The 22,347-nt window shown below is 75.5% G+C and overlaps 1 protein-coding gene across 3 annotated transcripts; it reads right to left on the reverse strand.

Annotated features, from left to right (window-relative positions):
- Positions 1 to 357: 357 nt before the first annotated feature.
- LOC148053607 (uncharacterized) lies at positions 358 to 21,390 on the reverse strand. 3 transcript variants are annotated; one of them, XM_087772982.1, is made up of 22 exons: positions 20,056 to 21,390; positions 19,311 to 19,413; positions 18,453 to 18,567; positions 16,968 to 17,063; positions 16,210 to 16,306; positions 15,545 to 15,683; positions 13,896 to 13,987; positions 13,523 to 13,570; positions 12,953 to 13,130; positions 11,700 to 11,823; positions 11,164 to 11,268; positions 10,611 to 10,763; positions 9,907 to 10,111; positions 9,450 to 9,537; positions 8,727 to 8,823; positions 7,074 to 7,216; positions 5,095 to 5,291; positions 4,306 to 4,444; positions 3,460 to 3,589; positions 2,453 to 2,634; positions 1,891 to 1,971; positions 358 to 465 (listed from the first exon to the last, which is right to left on the reverse strand). In XM_087772982.1, the coding sequence occupies exons 1-21, from the start codon at positions 21,386 to 21,388 to the stop codon at positions 1,959 to 1,961; spliced, it is 3,777 nt and encodes a 1,258-aa protein (XP_087629108.1). In that variant the 5' UTR covers positions 21,389 to 21,390; the 3' UTR covers positions 358 to 465; positions 1,891 to 1,958. The 3 variants fall into 3 exon arrangements, with proteins under 3 accessions (XP_087629108.1, XP_087629109.1, XP_087629110.1); XM_087772983.1 differs by lacking the exon at positions 11,164 to 11,268; XM_087772984.1 differs by lacking the exons at positions 358 to 465; positions 1,891 to 1,971; positions 2,453 to 2,634; ... (1 more) ...; positions 4,306 to 4,444; positions 13,896 to 13,987 and having other exon boundaries at positions 5,111 to 5,291.
- Positions 21,391 to 22,347: the final 957 nt, after the last annotated feature.

Below are 22,347 nucleotides of genomic sequence, written 5' to 3' on the forward strand. Positions count from 1 at the left end.
CAACCATCGGGTGCCCCCCCCAAGGGTCCCATGTGTTGGGGTGTCCCCCCCCAGGGGTCCCAGCCATTGGGTGCCCCCCCCAAGGACCCAACCATTGGGTGCCCCCCCCCAAGGACCCAACCATTGGGTGCCCCCCCCCCAGGACCCAACCATTGGGTGCCCCCCCCGGGTCCCAGCCATTGGGTGCCCCCCCCCAAGGACCCAACCATTGGGTGCCCCCCCCCGGGTCCCAGCCATTGGGTGCCCCCCCCCAAGGACCCAGCCATTGGGTGCCCCCCCCAGGACCCAGCCATTGGGTGCCCCCCCCCCGGCCCCAGCCACTGGGAGCCCCCCCCATGGACGGGTGCCCCCCCGGTACCGGTAGTCGAGGGCGCAGCGGCCGAGGTGCAGGTGGAGCCGGGTGTGGGGGGAGGGGGCCGCGTACCCCGGCACCGCCTCCTCCTCCACCGCCAGCAGGGCCAGCAGCTGCGGGGGGGCCGCCGTGGGAGGGGGCTCCCCCAGACCGGCACCCCCGGCACCCCCAAACCGGACCCCCCAGCACCCCCAGACCCAGCACCCCCAAACCCGGCACCCCCAGACCCAGCACCCCCAGACCGGGACCCCTGGCACCCCCAGACCCGGCACCCCCGGACTGGGACCCCCAGCACCCCCGGACCCGGCACCCCCAAACCCGGCCCCCCCGGACCAGGACCCCCAAACCCAGCACCCCCAGACCCGGCACCCCCAGACCCAGGACCCCCAAACCCAGCACCCCCAGACCCGGCACCCCCGGACCGGGACCCCCAGACTGGGACCCCCGGCACCCCCAGACCCGGCACCCCCAGACTGGGACCCCCAGCACCCCCAGACCCAGCACCCCCAGACCCAGCACCCCCAGACTGGGACCCCCAGCACCCCCAGACCCGGCACCCCCAGACTGGGACCCCCAGCACCCCCAGACCCAGCACCCCCAGACCCAGCACCCCCGGACCGGGACCCCCAGCACCCCCAGACCCGGCACCCCCAGACTGGGACCCCTGGCACCCCCAGACCCGGCACCCCCAAACCCGGCACCCCCGGACCGAGACCCCCAGACTGGGACCCCCGGCACCCCCGGACCGGGACCCCCGGCACCCCCAGACCCGGCACCCCCAGACCCGGCACCCCCAGACTGGGATCCCCAAACCGGGCACCCCCCAACCGGACCCCCCAGCACCCCCAAACCGGGACCCCCCCAACCGGGACCCCCCAACGCCCCCCAAAACCTCAGAATCCCCAAACTGGGGACCCCCAAACCCAGGACCCCAAAACCAGTGCCCCCAGTGACCCCCAAGCCTGGGTCCCCCAGTGCCCCCAGTGCCCCCCAGTGCCCCCCACAATCCCGGGCCCCCAGTGCCCCCCAGTGCCCCCCCCAGTCCCGTGTCCCCCCAAGCCTGGGACCCCCAGTGCCCCCCAGTGCCCCCAGTGCCCCCCAAGCCCGGGTCCCCCAGTGCTCCCCAGTGCCCACCAGTGCCCCCAGTGACCCCCCAAGCCTGGGTCCCCCAGTGCCCCCAGTGCTCCCCAGTGCCCCCCAGTGCCCCCAGTGCCACCCCAAGCCCAGGACCCCCAGTGCCCCCAGTGCCCCCAGTGACCCCAAGCCCGGGTCCCCCAGTGACCCCCAGTGCTCCCCAGTGCCCCCCAGTGCCCCTCCAAGCCCGGGTCCCCCAGTGCTCCCCAGCGCCCCCCCGTGCCCCCAGTGCCCCTCCAAGCCCGGGTCCCCCAGTGCCCCCCAGTGCCCCCCAGGGCCCCCAGTGCCCCTCCAAGCCCGGGCCCCCCAGTGCCCCCCAGTGCCCCCCAGTGCCCCCAGTGACCCCCCAAGCCCGGGTCCCCCAGTGCCCCCCAGTGCCCCCAGTGCCCCCAGTGCCCCCGTACCTGGCTGTACCAGCGCTGCCCGGGGGGGGCGGGGCGGTGCCGCAGCGTCACCCCCTCCAGGGCCACCGTCACCACCAGCTCCTGGGGGGGGGGGAGGGCGTCACCCCCGTGTCACCTCGTCACCCCAGGTCCCCCCATCCCCCCATCTTGTGTCCCCCCCGTGTCCCCCCACGTCCCTCTCCCCCCGTGCCCCCGTGACCCCCCTGACCCCCGGTGCCCCCCCACCCCCCTCCCCCCGTGCCCCCCCCGCCCCCCGGTGCCCCCCCCCATCTCCCCGTGACCCCCCCCCCGACCCCCGGTGCCCCCCCCATCCCCCCGTGACCCCCCTGACCCCCAGTACCCCCCACCCCCCTCCCCCCGTGCCCCCCCCGCCCCCCGGTGCCCCCCATCCCCCATCCCTCAGTGACCCCCCTGACCCCCGGTGACCCCCACCCCCGTCCCCCCGTGCCCCCCCCCGCCCCCGGTGCCCCCCACCCCCCATCCCTCAGTGACCCCCCTGACCCCCGGTCCCCCCCCACCCCCCCTCCCCCCGTCCCCCCCCCGCCCCCCGGTGCCCCCCCACCTTGACGTCGCCGGGGGGGTGCAGGGTGCTCCCCAGGGCGAGCGCCAGCATCCGGGGGGGTGGGGGGGCCCCGGGGGGGGGCGCGGGCTCCTCCCACGGCAGCAAAGTGGGGTGCAGCGGGGGGGGCGGCGCCCCCTCCCCCGGCACCTCCAGCCCCTCCCCCTCCTCCTCCGGCGCCGGCCCTGGGGGAGGGGCGCAGAGTGGAGGCGGGGGGGGGGGTGGCCGGGGGGGACCCCAAAACCAAAGACCCCCCCGCCCCCCCTGTTCCCCCCCCAGCCCCCCAAAAGCAGGGACCCCCGGTGCCCTTCCCCCATTCCGGGGTGCCCCTCCCCCATTTTGGCCCCCTCCCGTTTCGAGGGGCCCCTCCCCCGCCCCGGGGTGCCCCTCCCCCCCCATCTCGGGGTGCCCTCTCCCCCACCCCGGGTGCCCCTCCCCCCCCCCTTTCGGGGTCCCCCCTCCCCCACTCCGAGTGCCCCTCCCCCCCATCTCGGGGTGCCCCTCCCCCCCCCATTTCGGGGCCCCTCCTCCCCCACTCCAAGTGCCCCTCCCCCCCCTTTCGGGGTCCCCCCTCCCCCACTCCGAGTGCCCCTCCCCCCATCTCGGGGTGCCCCTCCCCCCCCCATTTCGGGGCCCCTCCTCCCCCACTCCAAGTGGCCCTCCCCCCACCCCGGGGTGCTCCTCCCCCCACATTTCGGGGTCCCCCCTCCCCCACCCCGGGTGCCCCCCCCATCTCGGGGTGCCCCTCCCCCCCCATTTCGGGGCCCCCCTCCCCCACTCCAAGTGCCCCTCCCCCCACCCCGGGGTGCCCCTCCCCCACTCCAAGTGCCCCTCCCCCCACCCCGGGGTGCCCCCCCCCCCCCCATTTCGGGGTCCCCCCTCCCCCACTCCGAGTGCCCCTCCCCCCACCCCGGGGTGCTCCTCCCCCCATCTCGGGGTCCCCCTCCCCCACCCCGGGTGCCCCCCCCATCTCGGGGTGCCCCTCCCCCACCCCGGGTGCCCCCCCGTACCGTGGTAGAGGGCGAGGCGCCGGACCTCGGCGCAGGCGCAGAGGCGACCCCGCTGCCCCCCCGGGCGGGGCAGGACGCACAGCCGCCCCTCCCCCACCTCCAGCACCAGGCGGCCCCCCGAAACCCCCTCCTGGGGGAGGGGACGCCCCGCTGGCACCCGGCCGGCAACGGGACCCCCGGGGCGCCCCGGGGGGAGGGGGGGGACGCGGGGGGGGCAGGGGGGACCCCAAGTGACACGGGGGGGGGGGGGGCAGGGAGGGACCGGGGGGGCCACAGGGGACCCCCAGGTGACAAAGGGGGGGCAGGGAGGGACCCCCAAGTGACAGAGGGGACCCCCAGGGACACGGGGGGGGCACAGGGGACACAGGGGGGACCCCAGGTGACACGGGGGGGGCAGGGAGGGACCCAGGGGGACACGGGGGACCCCCAGGTGACAGAGGGGGGCAGGGAGGGACCCCCAAGTGACAGAGGGGACCCCCAGGGACACGGGGGGCACAGGGGACACAGGGGGGACCCCCAGGTGACACGGGGGGGGGCAGGGGAGGGACCCGGGGGGACACGGGGGACCCCCAGGTGACAGAGGGAGGGCAGGGAGGGACCCCCAAGTGACAGAGGGGACCCCCAGGGACATGGGGGGGCAGGGAGGGACCCGGGGGGACCCAGGGGACCCCAAGTGACACAGGGGGAGCAGGGGGGACCCCCAGGGACAAAGGGGGGGCAGGGAGGGACCCAGGGGGACCCAGGGGGGACAGGGAGGGTCCCAGGGTGACAGAGGGGACCCCAAGTGACACGGGGGGGGCAGGGAGGGACGCGGGGGGACCCCGGGGAGAGGGGACCCCGACGCACCGTGGGGTGGCAGTCGGCGGTGACGCGTCCCCGCAGGACGGTGACGAGGAGGGCGACGCCGCTCTGGGGCGGGGGGCGTCCCCCGGCGTCACCGCGGGGCCTTCGTCCTCCTCCTCCTCCTCCTCCTCCTCCTCCGAGTCTGGGGGGGGGAAGGGCTCAGGGGGGACCCCCAAAAATGGGGGACCCGGGTGTCCCGACCCCCCCTGCACCCCGAAACCAGGGGGGACCTGAGTGTCCCCACCCCCCTGCACCCCCAAACCGGGGGTTCCCGGGGGTCCCCACCCCCCTGCACCCCAAAACTGGGGGGGTCCCGGGTGTCCCGACCCCCCTGCACCCCAAAACTGGGGGGTCCCCACCCCCCTGCACCCCAAAACCGGGGGTTCCCGGGGGTCCCCACCCCTCTGCACCCCAAAACTGAGGGGTCCCCACCCCCCTGCACCCCAAAACCGGGGTTTCCCGGGGGTCCCCACCCCCCTGCACCCCAAAACCGGGGGTTCCCGGGGGTCCCCACCCCTCTGCACCCCAAAACTGGGGGGTCCCCACCCCCCTGCACCCCAAAACCGGGGGTTCCCGGGGGTCCCCACCCCTCTGCACCCCAAAACTGGGGGGTCCCCACCCCCCTGCACCCCAAAACCGGGGTTTCCCGGGGGTCCCCACCCCTCTGCACCCCAAAACTGGGGGGTCCCCACCCCCCTGCACCCCAAAACCGGGGTTTCCCGGGGGTCCCCACCCCTCTGCACCCCAAAACTGGGGGGTCCCCACCCCCCTGCACCCCCAAACCGGGCTCACCCGTCCCGAGAGCGGACTTGCAGGGCTTGAAGGTGTCGGAGCTCGGGGGGGCGGAGCCCGGCCCGTGGGCGTGGCCGGCCCCGTGGGCGTGGCTCCCCAAAGAGGTGTGGTCGCCAGGGGTGGGGTCTTCTGAGGGGGCGGGGTCTTCTGAAGGGGCGGGGCTAGAGGGCTCCCACAGCAGGAGGTCGTTGTTGATCCTGGGGGGGGGGGGGGAAGGGGCGTCAGGAGAGGGGGGCACCCAGCACCCGGGACCCCCACCCCAAGGGTCCCCAGCCCCCAGACCCCCCCCCAGACCCCCGGGTGCCCGAGCCCCCCCTCCCCAGCACCCAGACCCCCCCCCAGGGCCCCGGGTGCCCGAGCCCCCCTCCCCAGCACCCAGACCCCCCCCAGGGCCCCGGGTGCCCGAGCCCCCCTCCCCAGCACCCAGACCCCCCCCTGACCCCCGGGTGCCCGAGCCCCCCTCCCCAGCACCCAGACCCCCCCCAGGGCCCCGGGTGCCCGAGCCCCCCTCCCCAGCACCCAGACCCCCCCCAGGGCCCCGGGTGCCCGAGCCCCCCTCCCCAGCACCCAGACCCCCCCCCAGACCCCCGGGTGCCCGAGCCCCCCTCCCCAGCACCCAGACCCCCCAGGGCCCCGGGTGCCCGAGCCCCCCTCCCCAGCACCCAGACCCCCCCCAGACCCCCGGGTGCCCGAGCCCCCCTCCCCAGCACCCAGACCCCCCCCAGGGCCCCGGGTGCCCGAGCCCCCCTCCCCAGCACCCAGACCCCCCCAGACCCCCAGGTGCCTGAGCCCCCCTCCCCAGCACCCAGACCCCCCAGACCCCCGGGTGCCCGAGCCCCCCTCCCCAGCACCCAGACCCCCCCCCAGGGCCCCGGGTGCCCGAGCCCCCCTCCCCAGCACCCAGACCCCCCCCCAGGGCCCCGGGTGCCCGAGCCCCCCTCCCCAGCACCCAGACCCCCCCCTGACCCCCGGGTGCCCGAGCCCCCCTCCCCAGCACCCAGACCCCCCCAGGGCCCCGGGTGCCCGAGCCCCCCTCCCCAGCACCCAGACCCCCCCCCCAGGGCCCCGGGTGCCCGAGCCCCCCTCCCCAGCACCCAGACCCCCCCAGACCCCCGGGTGCCCGAGCCCCCCTCCCCAGCACCCAGACCCCCCCCAGGGCCCCGGGTGCCCGAGCCCCCCTCCCCAGCACCCAGACCCCCCCAGACCCCCGGGTGCCCGAGCCCCCCCTCCCCAGCACCCAGACCCCCCCCAGACCCCCGGGTGCCCGAGCCCCCCTCCCCAGCACCCAGACCCCCCCAGGGCCCCGGGTGCCCGAGCCCCCCTCCCCAGCACCCAGACCCCCCCCAGACCCCCGGGTGCCTGAGCCCCCCTCCCCAGCACCCAGACCCCCCCCCAGACCCCCGGGTGCCCGAGCCCCCCTCCCCAGCACCCAGACCCCCCCAGGGCCCCGGGTGCCCGAGCCCCCCTCCCCAGCACCCAGACCCCCCCCCAGGGCCCCGGGTGCCCGAGCCCCCCTCCCCAGCACCCAGACCCCCCCCAGGGCCCCGGGTGCCCGAGCCCCCCTCCCCAGCACCCAGACCCCCCCCCAGACCCCCGGGTGCCCGAGCCCCCCTCCCCAGCACCCAGACCCCCCCAGGGCCCCGGGTGCCCGAGCCCCCCTCCCCAGCACCCAGACCCCCCCCCCCAGGGCCCCGGGTGCCCGAGCCCCCCTCCCCAGCACCCAGACCCCCCCCAGACCCCCGGGTGCCCGAGCCCCCCTCCCCAGCACCCAGACCCCCCCCAGGGCCCCGGGTGCCCGAGCCCCCCTCCCCAGCACCCAGACCCCCCAGGGCCCCGGGTGCCCGAGCCCCCCTCCCCAGCACCCAGACCCCCCAGACCCCCGGGTGCCCGAGCCCCCCTCCCCAGCACCCAGACCCCCCCCAGACCCCCGGGTGCCCGAGCCCCCCTCCCCAGCACCCAGACCCCCCCAGACCCCCCACCGGTTGTAGAGGCGCTGGGCCAGCTCCGGGGGGCGCAGGCGCAGGTGGGCGCGGGGCAGCGTCAGGCGCAGGGTGCAGGGGGCCCCCCCCAGCGCCCCCCCCACGAAGGCCCCCAGCTCCTCGGGGGTCCCTGGCAGCACCAGCTGGGGGGGGGGGAGGGGGGCACCATGCAGCCGGGGGGCTCAGCCCCCAAAACCCCCAGGGACCCCCGAACACCCCTGGGGACCCCCCAAACCCCCTGGACCCCCAAACCCCCAGGGACCCCCCCACACCTCAATGGGACCCCCCAAACCCCCAGGAGCCCCCCAGACCCCCGGGGACCCCCTTAAACATCACTGGGACCCCCCAAACCCCCAGGAGCCCCCAAACCCCTGGGTACCCCCCAAACCTCACTGGGACCCCCCAAACCCCCCAGGGCCCCCCCAACCTCACTGGGACCCCCCAAACCCCCAGGACCCCCCCAACCCCCAGGGATCCCCCAACCCCCCCAGGCCCCCCCAAACCTCACTGGGACCCCCAGGCCCCCCCAACCCCACCCATGACCCCCCAAAGCCCAAGGGGGTGACAAGGGGGTGACAAGGGATGATGGGGGTGACAAAGGGGGGTGACAACAGGGTGGCAAAGACTGACAGGGGGGGAACAGGGGGTGACAAGGGGGGTGACAAGGGGGTGATGGGGAGTGACAGGGGGGTGATGGGGTGACGGGGAGGTGACAAGGGGGGTGACAGGGGGTGACAAGGGGGGATGACGGGGGGTGACAAGGGAGTGACGGGGGTGACAAGAAGGTGACAGGGGGGTGACGGGGGGACAAGCGGGGGTGACTGGGGGGTGATGGGTGGTGACAGGGGGTGACATGGGGTGACGGAGGGGTGACAAGGGGGGTGACAAGGGGGTGACAGAGAGTGACGGGGGGTGACGGGGAGGTGACAGGGGGGTGACAGGGGGTGACAAGGGGGGATGACGGGGGGTGACAAGGGAGTGACAGGGGTGACAAGAAGGGGACGGGGGGTGACGGGGTGACAAGCGGGGGTGACTGGGGGTGATGGGTGGTGACAGGGGGTGACATGGGGTGACGGAGGGGTGACAAGGGGGGTGACAAGGGGGTGACAGAGAGTGACGGGGGTGACGGGGAGGTGACAAGAGGGGGTGACAGGAGGTGACAAGGGGGGATGACGGGGGGTGACAAGGGAGTGACGGGGGTGACAAGAAGGTGACAGGGGGGTGACGGGGTGACAAGCGGGGGTGACTGGGGGGTGATGGGTGGTGACAGGGGGTGACATGGGGTGACGGGGGGGTGACAAGGGGGGTGACAAGGGGGTGACAGAGAGTGACGGGGGGTGACGGGGAGGTGACAGGGGGGTGATGGGATGACAAGGGGGGTGACTGGGGGGTGATGGGTGGTGACAGGGGGTGACGGGGGTGACCGGGGGGTGACAAGGGGGTGACAGAGAGTGACGGGGGTGACGGGGTGACAAGGGGGGTGACAGAGAGTGACGGGGGGTGACGGGGTGACAAGGGGGGTGACAGGGGGGTGACAAAGGGTGACGACAGGGGTGAGAAGAAGGTGACGGGGGTGACGGGGTGACAAGGGGGGTGACACGGGGTGACAAGGGGGGTGACAAGGGGTGACAGCGGGTGACGGGGGGTCCCCACCTCGTGGCTCTCGTAGATGCTGCGCCGGGCGGAGAAGGGGGTGGGGGGGGGCGCGGGGGGGCCCCCCGGGGGGGGGTCGGGCACCGTCACCTCCAGCCTGCGGCACCCGGGCACCCGGCGAGGCTCAGGGGGTCCCCGGAGGCTGCGGGGACCCCCCAGGCACCCAGGGGTGTCCCAACCCCCCCAGGACCCATGGGTGCCCCCCCAACACCCTGACCCCCCCCCAGGGACCCATGGGTGCCCCCCAGACCCCCCAGGACCCAGGGGTGCCCCCCGACATCCTGACCCCCCCTCAGGCACCCAGGGGTGCCCCGACCCCCCAGGACCCATGGGTGCCCCCCCAAGGACCCTGACCCCCCCCAGGGACCCATGGGTGCCCCCCAGACACCCCCAGGACCCAGGGGTGCCCCCCCAACACCCTGACCCCCCCCCCAGGGACCCATGGGTGCCCCCCAGGACCCAGGGGTGCCCCCCTGACACCCTGACCCCCCCCATGGTGCCCCCCCAGGCACCCAGGAGTGCCCCCCCAGGGGTGCCCCCTCCCCACCCTGACCCCCCCTCCCCCAGGGGTGCCCCCCAGACCCCCCAGGACCCATGGGTGCCCCCCGACACCCTGACCCCCCCCCCATGGGTGACCCCAGGACCCAGGGGTGCCCCCGACCCCCCCCATGGGTGCCCCCCCCGACCCCCCAGGCCCCATGGGTGCCCCCCCCGGGTGCTCACGTGGGCAGGCAGCGGGTGCCCCCTGGGCCGGGGCCGGGCCCCGCGCGCAGGCAGGGGACGCTCCCCATGTCCCCCGCCTCGTAGACGACCGCGGGGGGGGGGGGGCGGTGTCACAGCTGGGCCCCCCGCCCCCCCCCCCCCGCGTGTCACCCCCGTCCCCCTCCCCCCCATCGGGGGGCACCGCCCCGACGCCCCCAGGCCCCCCGCGGGCCCTGCGTCCCCTCCCCGTCCCCCCGTGTCCCCCCCGTCCCCATGCTCCCTGTCCCCCCAAAGCCCCTCCCATGGCCCCCCCACATCCCCCCTCCCCTCCCATGTCCCCACGGCCCCCCCATGTCCCCCAGTGTCCCCCCCGTGTCCCCCTGTCCCCCCATGTGCCCCCCGTGTCCCCCTGTCCCCCCCGTGTCTCCCCCATGTCCCCATGTCCCCCTGTGTCCCCCCGTCCCCGCGCCCCCCTTACCCAGGAGGTGGGTGCAGACCAGGGCCCCGCCCCGCGGCCCCGCCCCGCCGCGGGCCCCGCCCAGCTCCAGCCGCAGGCTCTCGGGGCGCAGGCGGGGGGGGGGCGCCCGGGCGGGGGTGGGGCGCAGGTCCACGCGGGGCAGCCACAGCCGCAGCACCGCCCCCGGCGCCGCCCACCGTAGGCTGGGCCACGCCCACTGCTGCGCCTGAGGGGCGGGGCCACACCGGGACACACCCAGTGAGGACACGCCCCCACCCCACCCACGGCCACACCTGGACCTGCCCTGGTAGGCCCCGCCCCCAAACAGGTTCCACCCCAGGCCTAAGCCCCGCCCCCAAGCACCACACCCTCCCAAGCCCCACCCCTGAGCACCACACCCTCTCCAAGCCCCTCCCCTTAAGCACCACACCCAAGCCCTGCCCTAAGCACCACCCCCTTCCAAGCCCTTCCCCTTAAGCACCACAGCCTTCTAAGCCCCTCCCCTTAACCACACCCTCCCAAGTCCCACCCCTAAGCAACACACCCCTCCAAGCCCCTCCCCCTGAGCACCACACCCTCCCAAGCCCCTCCCCTTCAGCACCACGCATTCCCAAGCCCCTCCCCAAGCACCACACCCCTCCAAGCCCCTCCCCCTGAGCAACACACCATCAAGCCCCTCTCCTCTCCCCACCCCCCCAAGCCCCACCCCCCAGAGCCCCGCCCACCTGGCCGGGGGAGGTGTCCCGCGGGGGGGCGTGGCCGGGGGCGGGGCCGGCGAGGGGGGCGAGGGCGGGGCCGAGGCGCTCCAGCAGCCCCAGGTCCAGGTCGCTCTCGAAGGGGCTCAGCTCCAGGGAGAGCTCCCGCGGCGGGGGAGGGGCCTGGGGGGTGGAGGGGGGGGGTCAGGGGGGGCGGGGGAGGGGCCTGGGGGGGAGGGTTTAAAGTGGCGGGGGAGGGGCCTGGGGGACACGGGGGGGGGGTCGGAGGGTCGGGGGAGGGGCCTTGGGGGCACATGGAGTCTTGGGGGTCCCATGGGGGGGTCCCATGGGGGGCGGGGGGGCTGGGGGGGGTCCCATGGGGGGTTGGGGGTCCCATGGGGGGGGGCGAGGGGGGTCTGGGGATTCGGGGGGGCCCTGGGGGGGTGAAGGGGGGCCCTGGGGGTAGGGGCTAACGGGGGCTGGGGGGCGCACAGGAGGCCCCAGGGTTGGGGGTCTTGGGGGGAGGGGAAACGGGGACCCTCCCCCTCCCGGGGGGGGGCGTGGCCCCCCCTCCCCCACTCACCTGGGCCGGGGGGTCCCCGGGCGCGGGGGGGGCGGGGGGGCCGTAGCGCAGGCGCAGGCAGGGCTGGGCGGGGCCGGCCCCCGTCACCGGGGGGAACCGCAGCACCTGGGGGTGGGGTTAGGGGCGGGGCTGTGCGAGGCCCCACCCCCAGGCTGTACCACACACCCCCAGCCTAAGCCACACCCCCCAGGGCAAGCTAAGCTCCGCCCCCCAGCTCCACCCATGGTGCTCCTCCCTGTGGGCAAGGCCAGGCCCCCTCACCTGGCCCCACCCCCAGCCAGGAGCCCCGCCCCCTGCAGAGCAGCACCTCCCCCTCCCCGGGTGAAGCCACGCCCCCAGCAAGGCTCCACCCCCTTTGAGCCTTAAGCCCCACCCCTTCCCTAAACCCCACCCACATCAGCCTCCACCCCAACCTCGGCTCAGGCCCCTCCCACCTCACCCAAGCTCCGCCCCCACACCCCCTCACAGGCAGTCAGGCACCCGCCCGGCCCCGCCCCACCAGGCCCCGCCCCACCGGCCCCTCAGGCCCCGCCCACCTGCAGGCGGTGCGGCTCCGCCCCCGGCAGCTCCTCCAGCAGCTCCAGGCGGGCGAGGGAGAGGTGCCCCTGGGGGAGGGGCCCCCCCAGCTCCACCCCCGCCTGCGCCCCCCCCGCCGACAGCCTGCGGGCGGGGCCGGGGCGGGGTCAGCGGGGGGGGCGGGGCCGCGGGGGGGCGGGGGGGGGCGTGCGGGGGGGGCACGGAGGGGACAAGGTGCAAAGGGAGATAAAGGGGGGAGGGGGCTGCGGGGGGGACGTGGGGGGGGGGGGACACAAAGTGACAGGGGACACGGGGGGATGGGGGGGACAGGGTGCGAGGGGAGAGAGGGGGAGACGGAGGGGACACGGGGGGACAGGAGACCGGGGTGCAGGGTAAGGGGGGACGCGGAGGGGACACGGGGGGACACGGGGGGACACAGAGGGGACATGTGGGGACAGGACGGGACATGGTGACACGGGGGGGACACGGGGGGGACACGGGGGGACATGAGACGGGTGCAGGGTAAGGGGGGACGCAGAGGGGACACGGGGGGACAGGAGGGGACACGGGGGGGATAGGAGGGGACACGGGGACATGGAGGGACACGGGGGACACAGAGGGGACATGTGGGGACAGGACGGGACATGGGGACACGGGGGGGACACGGGGGGGACAGGAGGGCACAAGGGGGGACACGGAGGGGACACGGGGGGACAGGAGGGGACAGGAGGGGACACAGAGGGGACACTGGGGGGACAGGAGGGGACAGGGGGGACACGGAGGGGACACTGGGGGGACAGGAGGGGACACGGAGGGGACACAGGGGGACAGGAGGGGACAGGAGACCCTGGGTGCAGGGTAAGGGGGGACACGGGGGGACATGGGGGGACACGGGGGGACAGGGCAGGGGGTGCGAGGGGAGGGGGGACACAGAAGGAGGGGGTGGGGGGCAGAGGGGACACGGGGGACCTGGGGGGACGGGGGGGGGGGGGGACAGGGACGGGATAAGGGGGGACACAGGGGGACACGGGGGAAGGGGGCACAAGGGGACATGGGGGGGGTGCAGGGGACAAGGGGGGACAGGGTTGGGGGATAAGATGGGGGATGGGGGAAGAAGGGGGACACGGCGGGGACGGGGAGGGACACGGGGGGACACGGGGACAAGGTGGGGGGGACACGGCGGGGGGATATGGGGGGACACGGGGACAAGACGGGGGGACGGGGGACACGGGGGGGTCCCATGGGTGCCATGGGGATGGGGGGTGGCACGTACCTGAGGTGGGGGAAGGGCAGGGCGTGGCCGCCGGGGGGGCGGGTGTGGCCGCCGACGGCCGCCCCCCACAGCCGCTCCCAGCCCCCCCCGGGGGGTGGCGCCTCCTGGGGCAGCGTCGCCGTCACCGTCCCCAGCGTCACCCGCACCCGCGTCCCCCCCCGCCGGGGGGGGCCCCGCCCTGGGGACAGCGTCAGCGCCGGGGGGGCGGGGACCCCCAACCCCCCCCGGGGGGCACCCAGGGACCCCCTCCCCCCTGGAGGGACCCCCAACCCCCCTCGGGGGGCACCCAGGGACCCCCCACCCCCCAGGAGGGACCCCCCAACCCCCCTGGGAGGCACCCAGGGACCCCCACGCCCCTGGAGGGACCCCCCACCCCCAGGAGGGACCCCCCAACCCCCCGGGAGGCACCCAGGGACACCCCCCCCCCAGGAGGGACCCCCCCAACCCCCCCGGGAGGCACTCAGAGACCCCCACCCCCCAGGAGGGACCCCCAACCCCCCCCCCGGGGGGCACCCAGGGACCCCCCACCCCCCAGGAGGGACCCCCAAACCCTCCCCCCCCAGGACTCACCGGGCAGGGCGGAGCTGAGGGGGAGGGGGGCCGGCACTGGGGGCTGCCCTGGGGGGGAGGGGCACGGGGGGGGGTGTCAGTGCTTCCCCACCCCCATTAGGGAGCACCCCTGAACCCCAACAGCCCCCCGGGGCCCCCAATGCCCCCTCATCCCCAGTGACACCCCCCCCGCCACGGGCCCCCCAAAGCCCCCTCCCCCCTCAATGACCCCTCCCCCAGGGCCGCCCACTGTCCCCCCGCAGGGCCCCCCAAAGCCCCCTCCCCCCCCAGGGACCCCAATGCCCCCCCTCAGTGTTCCCCCCCCAGGGCCCCCCAAAGCCCCCTCCCCCCCACTGCCCCCCCCCCCAGTCCCCCCAGTGCCCCCGTCACTCACGGCAGGGCTGGGGGAGGGGCTGGCAGGGGGGGTGACCCCCGGGGGGGCCGTGCTGTCCCCCCCCAGCGACCCCGTCATGGAGTAGAAAAGCTCTGGGGGGGGGGAGGGGAAGGGTGAGGACCCCCCGGTGCCCCCCAGCACCCATAACCCCCCAACCCCCCAAGAGCACCCAATGGCCCCCCCACAGCCCCCCAAACCACCCAGAGCCCCCCGAGCACTCATAGCCCCCCCAGCACCCAGAGCCCCCCCAGAGCACCCAATGCCCCCCGAGCACCCAGAGCCCCCCCGAGCACTCATAGCCCCCCAGAGCACCCAGGGCCGCCCCCAGCCCCCCCAGAGCACCCAATGCCCCCCCGAGCACCCAGAGCCCCCCTCCGAGCACTCATAGCCCCCGCTGAGCACCCAGAGACCCCCCAGAGCACCCAATGCCCCCCGAGCACCCAGAGCCCCCCCAGCCCCCAGAGCACCCAATGCCCCCCTCAGAGCACCCAGAGCCCCCCGAGCACGCATAGCCCCCCAGAGCACCCAGAGCCCCCCCCCAGCCCCCCAAGAGCACCCAATGCCCCCCAAGCACCCAGAGCCCCCCGAGCACTCATAGCCCCCCCCAGAGCACCCAGAGACCCCCCAGAGCACCCAATGCCCCCCAGAGCACCCAGAGCCCCCCCAGCCCCCCGAGCACCCAATGCCCCCCAAGCACCCAGAGCCCCCCCGAGCACTCATAGCCCCCCCCAGAGCACCCAGAGACCCCCCAGAGCACCCAATGCCCCCCGAGCACCCAGAGACCCCCCAGCCCCCCCCGAGCACCCAATGCCCCCCAAGCACTCAATGCCCCCCCGAGCACCCAGAGCCCCCCCCAGAGCACCCAGAGACCCCCCAGCCCCCGAGAGCACCCAATGCCCCCTGAGCACCCAGAGCCCCCCTCCGAGCACTCATAGCCCCCGCCGAGCACCCAGAGACCCCCCAGAGCACCCAATGCCCCCCCGAGCACCCAGAGCCCCCCCAGAGCACCCAGAGACCCCCCAGAGCACCCAATGCCCCCCGAGCACCCAGAGCCCCCCCAGCCCCCGAGAGCACCCAATGCCCCCCTGAGCACCCATAACCCCCCCAGCCCCCCCAAGCACCCAATGCCCCCCCCAGCCCCCCCGAGCACCCAATGCCCCCCGAGCACCCAGAGTCCCCCCAGAGCCCCCCAGCCCCCGAGAGCACCCAATGCCCCCCGAGCACCCAGAGCCCCCCCAGCCCCCCCAGAGCACCCAATGCCCCCCTCAGAGCACCCAGAGCCCCCCCGAGCACGCATAGCCCCCCAGAGCACCCAGAGCCCCCCAGCCCCCCAAGAGCACCCAATGCCCCCCCAAGCACTCATAGCCCCCCCAGAGCACCCAGAGACCCCCAGAGCACCCAATGCCCCCCCGAGCACCCAGAGACCCCCAGCCCCCCCGAGCACCCAATGCCCCCCCCAAGCACTCAATGCCCCCCCCCGAGCACCCAGAGCCCCCCAGAGCACCCAGAGCCCCCCAGCCCCCAAGAGCACCCAATGCCCCCCGAGCACCCAGAGCCCCCCTCCAGCCCCCCAGAGCACCCAATGCCCCCTCAGAGCACCCAGAGCCCCCCCAGCCCCCCCGAGCACCCAGAGCCCCCTCGGGGCTCACCGGAGTCGGGGTCCTCGCCGGGGGGCCCGGGGGCGCCCCCCCCCCCGCAGGCAGCGGCTCAGCTCCCTCTCGATCAGCGCCAGGTCCTGGGGGCCCAGGGGGCGGCAGCGCCCGCGCTCCGCGGGGGGGGGGCTGGGCGCTGGGGGAGCCGGGCGTCGGGGGGGAGGGGGGTCCGCACCCCCAACCCCCCCCCCAAGGGGACCCGGGCGTCGGGGGGGGGTCCTGCACCCCCAACCCCCCCCAAGGGACCCGGGCGTTGGGGGGGGTCCTGCACCCCCAACCCCCCCCCCCAAGGGGACCCGGGCGTCGGGTGGGGGGGGGCCCGCACCCCCCCCCCCCCCCCCAGGGACCCAGGTGTCAGGAGGTCCCATGCCCCCATCCCCCCCCAGGGGACCGGGGGGTCCCACATCCCCAAATCCCCCATCCCCCCAGAGCACCCAGGGGTCTGGGCAGGCCCCACCCCCCCCCCAAGGGACCCAGGGGTCTGGGGGGGTCCTACACCCCCAAATCCCCACCCCCACCCCCCAGGGGACCCAGGCATCAGGGGCGGCCCACCCCCCCGCGGGCCCCGACATCGGGGGGCCGCCCCCCCCCCCCCCCCCCCCGGGCCCCGACAGGGGGGTGCCCCCCCTCCCCACCCCAGGGTGGGGGGGGGGGTCACTCACCGGGGGGGCTGAGGGCACCCAGGAGCCCCCGCAGGGCCCCCAGCAGCGGGGGGGGCAGCAGGAGGTGCAGGGCCCCCACCTTCCCCTCCACCTCCACCTGCACCCCAAGGCAGCTCAGCACCCCCGCACCCAGCACCCCCGGACCCCCCGGCACCCCCAAACCCCCCTTAAACCCCCCCAAGCACCCCCAAACCCTCCCTACACCCCCAAGCCCCCCAGCACCCCCCAGCACCCATAGGTGCCCCCAATCCCCATAGGGGCCCCCCAGCACCCATAGGTGCCCCCAATTCCCACAGTGGCCCCCCAAGCCCCCTAAGTGCCCCCCAGCACCCATAGGTGCCCCCCAGCACCCCCAGCACCCATAGGTGCCCCCAATCCCCATAGGGGCCCCCCGCACCTCTGGGTGCCCCCCAAGGCCTCATAGGTGCCCCCCAGCACCCATAGGTGCCCACAATTCCCACAGTGGCCCCCCGAGCGCCATGGGTGCCCCGCAGCACCCCCCAGCACCCATAGGTGCCCCCACTCCCCACAGGTGCCCCCCAGCACCCATAGGTTTCCCCCAGTGCCCCCCCCCCCCCAGCACCCTTGGGTGCCCCGAGTCAGCCCCAAAAGCCCCCCCCCCCAGCACCCATAGGTGCCCCCCATCGCCCCCAGGGCCCCCACACCTCCCCCCCTCACCACCCCCCAGCCCCCCAGGTGCCCCCCCAGCACCCACGGGTCCCCCCCCCCCCCCCCCCAGCACCCATGGGTGCCCCCACCGTGGGTCCCGGCAGCGCCTCGTTCTGCTCCAGCTTGAGGGAGAGCCCGGAGGGGCCGGGGCTGAGCCCCCCCTCCACGGGGGGGGGCGCGTCCTCCTGGGGGGGCAGGGTGTCACCGGGGGGGACAGGGTGTCACCGGGGGGGGGACACACAATGGGGTGACACTGCGGGGACAAGGTTGTCACCAGGGGGTATGGGGTGTCAGCGAGGGGAGCAGGGGGTGACACTGGGGGGCACGGGGTGTCACTGGGGGAGCGGGGGGGGGACAAGGGGTGACACTGGGGGGACAGGGGTGTCACCAGGGTGCACAGGGTGACACTGGGGGGACAACGGGTGACACCGGGGGGGACAGGGTGTCACCAGGGGGACAGGGGTGTCACCAGGGTGCACAGGGTGACACTGGGGGGACAATGGGTGACACCGGGGGGGACAGGGGGTGACACTGAAGGGGCAGGGGGTGACACCGGGGGGGACAGGGTGTCACTGGAGGGGCAGGGGTGACACTGGGGGACAACGGGTGACACCGGGGGGGACAGGGGGTGACACTGAAGGGGCAGGGGGTGACACCAGGGGGGACAGGGTGTCACTGGGGGGCAGGGGGTGACACCAGGGGGGACAGGGGTGTCACCAGGGTGCACGGGGTGACACTGGAGGGGCAGGGGTGTCACCGGGGGGGACAGGGTGACACTGGGGGACAGGGGGTGACACTGTGGGGGGCATGGAGTGTCACCAGGGGGATGCAGGGGGAACACGGGGGGGCACAGGGGGACAGGGGGGACAGAGGGACAGACGTACCGGGGGGGACAGGGGGACGGGGGACAGACGGACAGACGTACCAGGGGGGACAGAGGGACAGACGTACCGGGGGGGACAGGGGGACAGAGGGACAGAGGGACAGACGTACCGGGGGGGACAGGGGGACAGACGGACAGACGTACCGGGGGGGACAGGGGGATGGGGGACAGACGGACAGACGTACCGGGGGGGACAGATGAACAGACGTACCGGGGGGGACAGGGGGACAGAGGGACGGGGGACAGACGGACAGACGTACCGGGGGGGACACAGAGGAACGGGGGACAGACGGACAGACAGACAGACGTACCGGGGGGGACAGGGGGACGGGGGACAGACGGACAGACGTACCGGGGGGGACAGATGAACAGACGTACCGGGGGGGACAGGGGGACAGAGGGACGGGGGACAGACAGACAGACGTACCGGGGGGGAGGACAGAGGGACGGGGGACAGACGGACAGACGTACGGGGGGGGGGGGGACAGGGGGACAGACGGGCAGACGTACCGCGGGGGACAGACGTACCAGGGGGGACAGAGGGACGGGGGACAGACGGACAGACGTACCGGGGGGAACAGGGGGACAGGGGGACAGAGGAACAGACGTACTGGGGGGGGACAGGGGGACAGACGGACAGATGTACCGGGGGGGGGGGACAGAGGGACGGGGGACAGACGGACAGACGTACCGGGGGGCCGGGGGGCAGCGGCTGCCAGAGGAGGCGGGGGTCGCAGAGGCGCAGCCCCTTCTGCAGCACGGCGGGGGGGCCCCCCTCCGGCCCCCCCTCGTCCTCGTACTCCCCCCTGGGGGGGGGAGGGGGGAGGGGCGCGTTTGGGTGCCCACCCTGACACCCCCGTACCCCCCCCCCCGCACCCCGGGCCCCCCCGCCCCCCCCCGACACCTGGGTTCCCTCCCCCCACTCGGGTCCCCACCCCAGAGCCCCCAGACACCTCAGCCCCCCCATGGCACCCACCTGGGTGTCCCCCCCAGCCCTGGGTGCCCCCGGGTGCCCCCTTGCCCCCCCCAGCCCCTGGGTGCCCCCCACGTGCCCCTTTGCCCCCCCCCAGCCCCTGGGTGCCTCCCCCCAGCCCCTGGGTGCCCCCCGGGTGCCCCCTTGCCCCCCCAGCCCCCTTGCCCCCCCCAGCCCCCCACGTGCCCCCTTGCCCCCCCCAGCCCCTTTGCCCCCCCCCCAGGTGCCCCCTTCCCCCCCCAGCCCCTGGGTGCCCCCCGGGTGCCCCCTTGCCCCTCCCCAATCCCTGGGTGCCCCCTTGCCCCCCCCAGCCCCTGGGTGCCCCCCGGGTGCCCCCTTGCCCCCCCCACGTGCCCCCTTGTCCCCCCCAGCCCCTTTGCCCCCCCCCCCCAGGTGCCCCCTTCCCCCCCAGCTCCTGGGTGCCCCCCCACGTGCCCCCTTGCCCCTCCCCAATCCCTGGGTGCCCCCTTGGCCCCCCCAGCCCCTGGGTGCCCCCCCACGTGCCCCCCTTGCCCCCTCCCCCACGTGCCCCCTTGCCCCCCCCAGCCCCTGGGTGCCCCCCGGGTGCCCCCCCACCTGGGCAGGCGCAGCTCGAGGGCGGCCCCGGGCTGGGGGCCGGCGGGGGGCAGCTCCAGCCGCAGCACCGCGTCCTCCAGCTCCACCCGCAGCCGCCGCAGCACTGGGGGGGGGGGGGGGGGAAACTGAGGCACGGCCCCCCGCCCCCACCCCCACCCCCCCGCACCCAGGGGAGACCCCGAGCCCCCGCCCCGGACGCCTGGGTCCCCCTGGAGACCTCAGACCCCCCCAGCTCCCCCTCCGACGCCTGGGTCCCCCCAGTTCCCCCCCCCAGTCCCCCCAGTTCCCCCCAGCTCCCCGGGTCCCCCCAGTTCCCCCCAGGTCCCCCCAGACCCCTGGATCCCCCCAGTTCCCCACCCAGACCCCTGGGTCCCCCCAGTTCTCCCCCCAGTCCCCCCCCCAGCTCCCCGGGTCCCCCCAGTTCCCCCCCAGCTCCCCCAGTCCCCAGGGTCCCCCAGTTCACCCCCGCAGACCCCTTGCTCCCCCCAGTGTCCCCCCTGCCACCCACTGGCCCCCAGGGTCCCCCCCAGTGCCCCCCCAGCTCCCCCAGTCCCCAGGGTCCCCCAGTTCACCCCCGCAGACCCCTGGCTCCCCCCAGTGCCCCCCCTGCCACCCACTGGCCCCCAGGGTCCCCCAGTGGCCCCCCCAGCCCCCAGTATCCCCCAGTGTGTCCCCCCGGCCCCTGGGGTCCCCCCAGACGCCTGGGTCCTCCCAGCCCCCCCCCAGCCCCTCCCAGCCCCCCCACCTGCGTCGATGGTGGGGGCCAGCGCCTCCAGCCCCTCGGGGGGGGGCAGCTCCGGGGGGGGGTCCCGGCCCGGCTCCTGCTGTCCCGGGGGGGACCCGGCCCTGTCCCCCCTGCTGCCCTGCGGGGACACGGGGGAATGGCGCCAGGCCGGGGGGGACACGGGGGGACCGAGGGGGGCACTGGGGACACGGGGGGGGGGGGACGGACATGGCGTGAGGGGGTGACAGGGACCCCAGGGGGCCTGTGACAGGGGCTGGGGGGGGGTGACAGGGGACCGGAGGGGTGACAGGGGGCCTGGGGGGCTCCGAGGGGGTGACAGGGAGCCGTGCAGGTGACAAGGGACACCAAGAGCGGGTGACAGGGTCTGGGAGGGTGACAGGGACGCAGGGGCCTGTGACACGGGCTGGGGGGGGTGACAGGGGACCTGGGGGGGCTCTGAGGGGGTGACAGGGATCCATGAAGGTGACAAGGGACACCAGCAGTGGGTGACAGGAACCAAACGGGTGACAGGAGACCTGGGGGGCTGTGACAGGGGACCCGGGGGGCTCCGAGGGGGTGACAGAGACCTGTACAGGTGACAAGGGACACCAACAGTGTGTGACAAGGACCCAGAGAGGCTGTGACAGGGGCTGGGGGGGTGACAGGAGACCCAGGGGGTGACAGGGGGGGCTCCGAGGGGGTGACAGGAAATCCACGGAGGTGACGAGGGACACCAGCAGTGTGTGACAGGGTCTGGGAGGGTGACAGGGACCCAGGGAGGCTGTGACAGGGGACCTGGGGGGTTCCGAGGGGGTGACAGGGACCTGTGCAGGTGACAAGGCACACCAGCAATGTGTGACACGGACTGAGACGGTGACAAAGAACCCCAGGGAACCGTGACAGGGACTGGGAGGCTGACAAGACCCCCACTGGGGTGCAACAAGGAACAGGTGACCCCGGGGGGGGGGGTGACAGGGACCCCCCCGGGATGTGACAAGGGACAGGTGACCCTGAGGGCTGGTACAAGGGACCCGTGGAGGTGACAAAGGACACCAACAAGGGCTCTAGACAGTGCCAAACAACACCAGAAACGAGGTGTATTCGAGGACACTGTGACAAAGCACCGGTGACACCAGAGAGAGTGACAAAAACCCGGAGAAGTGACAAGGAACCCCGGGGGGCTGTGACACGGACACGGGGGAGGGACAAGGGCGGGTGACAGGGAACCCCGTGACAGGGATGTGGAGGGGGTGACAGGGACACAGGGGGTGACAGGGACCCCAGGGGGGTGTGACAAGGCACAGGTGACCCCAGGAGAGTGTGACAATGGACCCGTGGAGGTGACAAAGGCCATGGCAAGGTGTGACATCGACCGGGGGGGGGGCTGAGAGGGGACAAGGGACACCAGAATAGGTGACAGGGGACATCAGGGAGGGTAACAGAGACCGGGGGGGTGACAAGGGACCCTGCGGGGCTGTGACAGGGCCATGGAGGGGGTGACAGGGAACAAGGGACCCCAGAGGGGGTGGCAGAGGCCCGAGGCGGGTGACAAGGACCCAGGGAGGGTGACAGGGCACAAGTGACACCAAAAGGTGCCACAGGGGTGGCAGAGGCCCAGAGGGGTGACAGGGCCCCAGTGGGGAGTGACAGGAGGCCTGGGGACCCCGGGGGGGGGGGCTGACAGGGGACCCCAGAGGGGGTGGCAGAGGCCTGGGGGTGACAAGGGACCTCAGGGGGCTGTGACAGGGCCATGGGGGGGTGACAGGGGACCCCGGGGGCTGTGACAGGGTCATGGGTGGGTGACAGGGGACTCATGGGCTCGGGGGGGGGGGGGGGGTGACAGGCACCAAGGGACCCCAGAGGGGGTGGCAGGGGCCTGGGGGGTGACAAGGGACCTCAGGGGGCTGTGACAGGGCATGGGGGTGACGGGACCAGGGGACCCGGTGACTCCAGGGGGGTGACAGGGGACCCCAGGGGCTGTGACAGGGCCCCAGTGGGGGGTGACAGGGGACCCAGTGACTCCGGGGGGGGTGACAGGGGGGGGGGGGGGACCCGGTGACTCAGGGGGGGGGGCAGGGGACCCCAGGGGCTGTGACAGGGCCCCGTGGGGGTGACAGGGGACCCGGTGACTCTGGGGGGTGACAGGGGGTGAGAGGGGACCCGGTGACTCCGGGGGGTGACAGGGGGTGAGAGGGGACCCGGCGACTGCGGGGGGGTGACAGGGGGTGACAGGGGACCCCGGGGGCTGTGACAGGGCCCCGTGGGTGGGTGACAGGGGACCCAGTGACTCTGGGGGGGTGACAGGCACCAAGG

This window comes from Nipponia nippon, unplaced genomic scaffold (genome assembly GCF_047370975.1).
Source record: "Nipponia nippon isolate SJK-2023a ecotype South Korea unplaced genomic scaffold, ASM4737097v1 scaffold_38, whole genome shotgun sequence".
NCBI classification, from domain to species: domain Eukaryota; kingdom Metazoa; phylum Chordata; class Aves; order Pelecaniformes; family Threskiornithidae; genus Nipponia; species Nipponia nippon.

Coding starts and splice junctions, on each gene's coding strand:
- LOC148053607 (XM_087772982.1), bottom strand. CDS start 21,388: ATGGCCTTTGTCACCTCCACGGGTCCATTGTCACACTCTCCTGGGGTC. Junction 13,988..15,544: donor CGGCGAGGACCCCGACTCCG/GTGAGCCCCGAG, acceptor CCCCCCCCCCAG/AGCTTTTCTACTCCATGACG. Junction 11,824..12,952: donor CTGCCCTTCCCCCACCTCAG/GTACGTGCCACC, acceptor CCCCGCCCGCAG/GCTGTCGGCGGGGGGGGCGC.